Source organism: Erythrolamprus reginae, chromosome 4, assembly GCF_031021105.1.
Source record: "Erythrolamprus reginae isolate rEryReg1 chromosome 4, rEryReg1.hap1, whole genome shotgun sequence".
Classification (NCBI taxonomy): domain Eukaryota; kingdom Metazoa; phylum Chordata; class Lepidosauria; order Squamata; family Dipsadidae; genus Erythrolamprus; species Erythrolamprus reginae.
Genome location: NC_091953.1, coordinates 29,480,997 through 29,489,480, shown reverse-complemented (window position 1 = coordinate 29,489,480; position 8,484 = coordinate 29,480,997). Strand labels below are relative to the sequence as shown.

Sequence of the window (8,484 nt, the reverse complement as noted above, 5' to 3'; positions counted from 1 at the left end):
GCAATGGACACTCTAGAAGCGCCCCGCGCCCCCTCAGGACCGCAAAACTGGGCCTCGCGCGCTTGCCCTTTTCCAAGCCACGAGAGTATCCAACCCTCCCTTCACGTCGTCCCTTTTCTCGGCGTCAGGGAAGGAGCGCAAGCATTGTGCCGTCGCGGGAGACGGGGAGGGTTCGAAACTCCCTGCCACGTGACCTGGCGCTGTCAGCTCTTCCCCGCCTTTCCCCCCCGCGCCTCTCTCTGTGCGTACTCTCCAAGGCAATGAGGACGCGCGGGGGCAGCTGCGTAGGAAGCCATGGGGGAAGGAGGCGCTCCCAGCCAAGAGCTAGACTTCGAAGGCGTGGAGCTCGAGCTGACTCAAGAGAAGCAAATGAAGTGAGTCCTTCTCGCCAGCCAGCAGCGCTACGGATGTCTGATGCTGGTGACGCAGAAAACAGCCGGAAAGTGGGTGGCGGGTGGGCACTGTTGCCAACCCAAAAGGATGCCAGAGAAAACATGCATTATTCGAATGGGAAGAATTTGTTGTTTTTTAATTGCCACACCCTATGCACATAACCTATTGTGGAAGAGTTACCCTTGAGCTGGAGCTGTACATGCAGAATAACATTTTTTAAAAGTTTGTCAGTCAGTCAGTCTGTCTTTCTGTCTGTCTGTCTATCTATCTATCTATCTATCTATCTATCTATCTATCTATCTATCTATCTATCTATCTATCTATCTATCTATCTATCTACCTATCTACCTATCTACCTACCTACCTACCTACCTACCTACCTACTCGAGTACATATTGGTAGTGTACAGAGATATAACAATGTTTATATACATGATACTAGTAAAAGAGAAACACTAGGACAGGGGGCGAAAGGCACTCTGGTGCATTTATGCACACCCCTTACTGACCTCTTAGGAATCGAGAGAGGTCAACAGTGGATAGTCTAAAGGGAAAGTTTTGGGGTTTAGGTTTACTACAGAGTCTGGTAGTGAGTTCCATGTATCAACTACTCAGTTACTAAAATTGTATTTCCTGCAATTGAGTATCTGTCTGTCTGTCTGTCTGTCTGTCTGTCTGTCTGTCTGTCTGTCTAACATCTATCTATCTATACTGCTCAAAAAAATAAAGGGGACATTCAAATAACACATCTTAGATCTGAATGAATGAAAAATTCTCATTGAATACTTTTTTTCTGTACAAAGTTGAACGTGCTGACAACAAAATGAAATTGATTGTCAAAGTGTTGCTTCCTAAGTGGACAGTTTGATTTCACAGAAGTTATATTCTGTTGTTTAAGTGTTCCCTTTATTTTTTTGAGCAGTATTTTGTCAAGTATTGATAGTGTACAAAGATAACAACGTTTATATAGATGATACTAGTAACAGAGAAACATAAGGACGGGGTGGTGGGCACTCTGGTGCATTTATGCATGCCCCTTATTGACCTCTTAGGAATCGGATGAGGTTAACAGTGGATTGTATTAAGGGTAAAGTTTTGGGGTTGACGTGATAATACTACAGAGTCAGGTAGTGAGTTCCATGCATTAACTACATGGTTACTAAAGTCATATTTCCTGCAGAAGAGTTTGAAGTGGTTTACTTTTAAGTTTGTATCTGTTGTGGGCTCGTGTGTTGTTGTGCTTGAAGCTGAAGTAGTTGTTGGCAGGAAGTATGTAGCAGATTATTTTATGGGCTATGCTGAGGTCATGTTTAAGATGATGTAGTTCTAAGCTTTCTAAACCTAGGATTATAAGTCTAGTTGCGTAGGGTATTCTGTTAATAAGTTGCAGTAAGATTTTAAAGTTAAAGTTAGGCCACAGTTTTGGGTTTTAGCTCACTTACCAGAGCCCTGTAGTAAGGACTAAGAATTGTTCTTGAATTTATAGCAAAAAAAGGGCTTGAATCTGAGACTTTTTGAATATATTTACCTGTGTTACCTGAATATATTTATGGTATAGTGTTCCTTAGCAACTGGACTTAAGCTACACATTTATATTACATTTATGGAACACATTCACACTTCCCAAAACCAGAAATGCAAATACTGCAAAAATGGTGCCCACACATGTGGAAGAACATTTCGTTCCATTATAGGACTTACCAGCCACCTACGGACACATCGCATACATCCCACAACCCGTTAGATGTCAAGGTCCTCTTTAAACATGATGGACGAACATCATCATGGAACATGTTAAAACAGTTTTTGTATGGTCCATAAGCTATCCTGCAATCTGTACATGAGGCTATTTCATAAGGTCTTGGGGGGCAAAATGCCATGGATAAGTTACTGCCTGATTACAATCTTTTCATCAAATTTTGAAGACTAGATCTCTATATGCTAAAATAATAGCGGGAGTCCACCTAGAGTCCTGGGCCTAGAAAGTTTAGAACTAAGACGCCTTAAACAAGATCTAAGTATTGCCCACAAGATCATATGCTGCAACGCCCTGCCTGTCGGCGACTACTTCAGCTTCATCCACAGCAACACAAGAGCACACAACAGATTTAAACTTAATATTAACCGCTCCAAACTTGACTGTAAAAAATATGACTGCAGTAACCGAGTTGTCGAAGCGTGGAACTCATTACCGGACTCCCCTAACCCCCAACACTTTACCCTTGGTTTATCTACGGTTGACCTATCTGAAGTAGACCCAGGTGGCGCTTCTCATGCCGAAAACCAGGGCATCGGTGAGGCGAGCTTCCGGGTCTTTAAACTTGCATTGAGCAAGTACCGTCCGAAGTCGCGTTGTAAACTGGTTGATTGATTCAGTTTCCTTCTGAGCCATCATGGAAAACTGATGCCGAAAAACCATGGCTGGTTTGGTCGGTTTGAAATGGCTCGCTAGCTTTTCCTGTAGGACGTCCCAAGCTACGGTTCTTGCTGGCTGCGGGTCGGTGAGAGTCTGGGCAAGGCCACGGATTTCTGGGCCGCAGTAATTCAGAAAGATAGCCCGTCTGCGATCGGCTTCGGCGTCCTGTATCCCTGCCGCCTCGAGGAAGATCTCGAAGGTGGCCATGTATTCGTCCCAGGAATCGAAGAGTTCCGGAGCCTGGCCGATCTGGACTTTGTTCATGTTGCACGCGTTGTTTCTTCCGTCCGTTCGTCGCCAGTGAAGTAGACCCAGAGACAGGGTTCAAGCAAATCGGTACTTTTATTCAGCTCAGAGAACAAGTGACAGCTCAGCAAGGCAAAGTGACAATTCAGCGAGTACCGACTGACTCTGCTTGGAAAAGCCGCTTCTTTTATACATTTGCGGCTCCCGCCAAAGCAAGAGCCAGCCGCGTCTGAGCCAATCAGGAGCGACTTCCTGCTTCGGCTCAGACAGCGCTGGAAGGCGGAACAAACTATTTACAGGAAATACAAGGTAGCCATTTCAGGATACAACACTATCCAGATTCCTAAGAGGTCAGTAAGGGGCAAGTACAAGTGCACTAGAGTGCCTTCCGTCCTCTGTCCTATTGCTCTCCTATATCTCCTATACCTTTCTTCTATTCTTATATCTCTTCTATTCTTTCATTGATATGTTCTATTACTATATCTTCTCTTCTATTATTTCTTAGATATATTTTACTATGAGTATCTCCTCTATAACCTTCATCATATATTTTACTATGTGTATATAGATATATACCCACTAAAACCCTCATTGTGTATTGGACTGACTAACTAACTAGCTAGCTAGCTAGCTAACTAACTAACTAACTAACTAACTAACTAACTAACTAACTAACTAAATAAATAAATAAATAAATAAATAATAAAATAAAAGAGTCTTCGGCCCCCTTTAGTCTCATGTCCTGCTGATCAGTCTACAATTCAGTGGAGAGCAGGTTGCATTTCCTTCTAGTTTATGGCAATCGGCAAACAGGTATATGGGACAGTTGCCATAAGTTGTACTGAGAAAAAAGGCCGAGGCACTCCTCTCTTACAATAAATCTCAATATTACAGCTATGATGCGTTTTAATGTTTTATTGGATTTTTTAAAATATAAAAAGCTGTACTTCACTTATTTACCCCCTGTGGCCCACTCTAGATCGGTGATGGCAACCCTTTTTCCCTCAGGTGCCGAAAGAGCATGTGAGCGCACATGCGCAAATGCCCATACCCATAATTCAATGCTTGGGAAGGGCAAAAACAGCTTCCCCCGCCCCTCGGAGGCCCTCTGGAGGTCAGAAACAGCCTGTTTTCCAACTTCTGGTGGGCCCAATAGGCTCGTGTTTAGCCCTCCCCCGGCTCCAAAGGCTTCCCTGGAGCTGAGGGAGGGTAAAAATGCCTTCCCCCGTTCCCTCAGAGGCTCTCTGGAAGCCAAAAACACCCTCCCGGAGCCTTTGTGTGAGCCAAAAATCAGCTGGCTGGCACACACATGCACATTGGAGCTGAGCCAAGTTTAAGTTTTATTAGATTTGTATCCCGCCCCTCTCCGAAGACTCGGGGTGGCTCACAACAACAGTAATACAATATACAAAGTACAAATCCAATATACGTTAAAAGCAATTTAAAACCCATAAATATTAAAAAACGATCATTACTACACAATCATACCATATGAGTCTTCGGAGAGGGGCGGCATACAAACAAACAAACAAACTCTCATATATTACAGTCAGAAAAAAGGTGGTGCTGGGGGGACAAGATAATTATTCCCCCCATGCTTGGCGACATAGATGGGTCTTCAACATCTTGCGGAAGGCGGGAAAAGTAGGGGCAATTCGAATCTCCGGGGGGAGTTGATTCCAGAGGGCCGGGGCTGCCACAGAGAAGGCTCTTCCCCTGGGTCCCACCAAACGCTAGGCCAATGGCTCATGTGCCAGCAGATATGGCTCCGTGTGCCACCTGTGGCACCCGTCCCATAGGTTCGCCATCACTGCTCTAGATTTTAGCTGAAAGTGATGTATGGAGATATTAACTTTTACCTTACTTCAGCTCCTAAGTAACTAGTCAAAGCTACCTGGGTCATATCATGAGATCTATGTTTGATTAGATTGGACCAGCACAGGGCTGCGGCAGGACAGAAACTGGGCCACGCAAAGAAGGGAAGCCCCACCTGTGGGATGCAGACAGCATGTGAAACCACAACCCCTCTAATCTACGGAAAAACCACTCGCCACAGAACCAATCCCTGGTGCCCAAAAGGTTTAGGTGGGTGGGGCTTCTGATCTAGACCAATTTACTTTCCCATGCTGTCTAGTCAGATGCTAATAGTGCAGAGTGCAGCTGCAGAATGCAGCTGCGAGAGCAATCATGGGCTTCCCCAGGTATGCCCATGTTACACCAGCACTCCGCAGTCTGCATTGGTTGCCGATCAATTTCCGGTCACAATTCAAAGTGTTGGTTATGACCTATAAAGCCCTTCATGGCATCGGACCATAATATCTCCGGGACCGCCTTTTGCCGCACGAATCCCAGCGACTGATTAGGTCCCACCGAGTTGGCCTTCTCTGGGTCCCGTCGATTAAACAATGACGTTTGGCGGGTCCCAGGGGAAGAGCCTTCTCTGTGGCGGCCCCAACCCTCTGGAACCAGCTCCCCCCTGAGATTAGAACTGCCCCCACCCTCCTTGCCTTTCGTAAACTCCTTAAAACCCACCTCTGCCGTCAGGCATGGGGACACTGAGATAACTTCCCCAGGCCTATATTGTTTATGTATGGTATGTTTGTTTGTTTGTTTGTTTGTTTATTTATTATTTATCATTTATCATTTATCAATCTATCTATCTATCTATCTATCTATCTATCTATCTATCTATCTATCTATCTATCTATCTATCTATCCATCCATCCATCCATCCATCCATCCATCCATCCATCCATCTATTTATTGGATTTGTATGCCGCCCCTCATCTATCTATCTATCTATCTATCTATCTATCTATCTATCTATCTATCTATCTATCTATCTATCCATCCATCCATCTATCTATCTATCTATTTATTGGATTTGTATGCCGCCCCTCTCCGCAGACTCGTGTGTGCATGTTTTTTAAATTATGGGTTTTTAGTTTTAATTATTAGATTTGTATTGTACATTGTTTTTCTATTACTGTTGTGAGCCGCCCCGAGTCTACGGAGAGGGGCGGCATAGAAATTTAAAACGTAAGTAAGTAAGTAAGTAAGTAAGTAAAGTTAAGTTAAGTTAAGTTAAGTTAAGTAAGTAAGTAAGTAAGTAAGTAAGTAAGTAAGTAACTAAGTAAGTAAGATGCACACAATTCAGACCAGAGCAAAGAAAGCTTTAAGATGTCTCATACTATTCTGGCAACATCTTGGCAAAGGGAAATGTAGTGACAGAGCTATTTCTTGTTTTCACAACTGTTGAAAGCCATGGGAAGAAATACAATTAGATCAGATCAAGGGCGGATTTGAATATACCAATATTTTACAAATATTCACTGTAGCCTTGAGGAGGGAAAGGATGATTCATCCCTGTAAGTCCCTTTATCGCTGTTGTGACAGGTAATTTCCTGTGACTTTTTTTTCCAGCCTTCTACTTAGCAGAGAAGAATAATGATATATATAAATGAGTGGTTCTCAGCTTTTTTTTTGCTTTGGGTATCCATCAGATTCAGAACATTAAAGGGAAGTATTGAAAGGCTTTTTAAAAATGTTCTTAATATCATGGCTAGGCATGGAGATATTGTTACCTCTCACTTCATTGTTAAATGTGTTTTAAAGAATAGAACATATATATTAGGGCACAATTCTGGAGAAAAAAAGCTCTGGAATCCTTTGTTTGGTCATTCGCAGAATATTAAATGTCATGGGGCTACCTTTGAAAAGTGTTCGGAAACTTCAGATCGTGCAGAATGCAGCTGCGAGAGCAATCATGGGCTTCCCTAAATATGCCTATGTCACACCAACACTCCGCAGTCTGCATTGGTTGCCGATCAGTTTCCGGTCACAATTCAAAGTGTTGGTTATGACCTAGAAAGCCCTTCATGGCACCGGACCAGATTATCTGTGCCTGGAGGCTGTTGGGGACTGGATGGGTGTCAACAAACTCAAACTCATTCCAGACAAGACGGAGTGGCTCTGGGTGTTGCCTCCCAAGGACAATTCCATCTGTCCATCCATTACCCTGGGGGGGGGGGACTACTGACCCCCTCAGAGAGGGTGCGCAACTTGGGCGTCCTCCTCGACCCACAGCTGACATTGGAACATCATCTTTCGGCTGTGGCGAGGAGGGCGTTTGCCCAGGTTCACCTGGTGCACCAGTTGCGGCCCTATTTGGACAGGGAGTCATTACTCACAGTCACTCATGCCCTTATCACCTCGAGGTCCGATTACTGCAACGCTCTCTACATGGGGCTACCTTTGAAAAGTGTTCGGAAATTTCAGATCGTGCAGAACGCAGCCGCGAGAGCCATCGTGGGGCTTCCCAGATTCGCCCACGTTTCTACAACACTCCGTGGCCTGCATTGGCTGCCGATCAGTTTCCGGTCACAGTTCAAAGTGTTGGTCATGACCTTTAAAGCCCTACATGGCATTGGACCAGAATACCTCCGGAACCGCCTACTACCGCACGAATCCCAGCGGCCAATAAGGTCCCACAGAGTCGCCCTTCTCCGGGTCCCGTCGACTAAACAATATCGTCTGGCGGGCCCCAGGGGAAGAGCCTTCTCTGTGGCGGCCCCGGCCCTCTGGAATCAACTCCCCCCGGAGATTAGAACTGCTCCCACCCTCCTTGTCTTCCGTAAACTACTTAAGACCCATCTATACCGCCAGGCATGGGGGATTTGAGACACCTTTCCCCCAGGCTTATTATAATTTATGTTTGGTATGTATGTGTTGTTTGGTTTTTTAAATTGATAGGGTTTTTAGTTTTTTCTTAATATTAGATTTGTGCCTGTACAATATTGTTTTATCGCTTGTTGTGAGCCGCCCCGAGTCTTCGGAGAGGGGCGGCATACAAATCTAATAAATTATTATTATTATTATTATTATTATTATTATTATCTTAGGGACCGCCTTCTGCCGCACGAATCCCAGCGACCAGTTAGGTCCCACAGAGTGGGTCTTCTCCAGGTCCCGTCAACTAAACAATGCCACTTGGCGGGACCCAGGGAAAGAGCCTTCTCTGTGGTGGCCCCGGCCCTCTGGAACCAACTCCCCCCAGAGATTAGAATTGCCCCCACCCTCCTTGCCTTTCGTAAGCTACTTAAAACCCACCTCTGCCGCCAGGCATGGGGGAATTAAGATTTCTTCTCCCCCTAGGCCTTTACAATTGTATGCATGGTATGTTTGTATGTATGTTTGGTTTTGTATATTAAGGGGCTTTTAATTCGCTTTTATTATTGGATTATTATTGTATACTGTTTATGATTGCTGTTAGCCGCCCCGAGTTTTCGGAGAGGGGTGGCATATAAATCCAATAAATAAATAAATAAATTTTGCATAGGAGCACCAACTCAATCATTTATCTGTTTAACTAGCTTAATACCGAATCTCTAGTATTCAACAAATGCTGGGGGAAGAATATGTTTGTCATGA

The 8,484-nt window shown here is 44.5% G+C and overlaps 1 protein-coding gene across 1 annotated transcript in view; it reads left to right on the top strand.

The window, feature by feature from the left end:
* The first annotated feature begins 221 nt into the window (after nt 1–221).
* The window catches only part of CCDC169 (coiled-coil domain containing 169), a 54,534-nt gene continuing 46,271 nt past the window's right edge, over nt 222–8,484 (top strand). Inside the window, exon 1 of the mRNA XM_070749907.1 lies at nt 222–374. Coding sequence (XP_070606008.1) covers nt 295–374 — 80 coding nt within the window. The 5' untranslated portion in view covers nt 222–294. The remainder of the gene's footprint in view (nt 375–8,484) is intronic.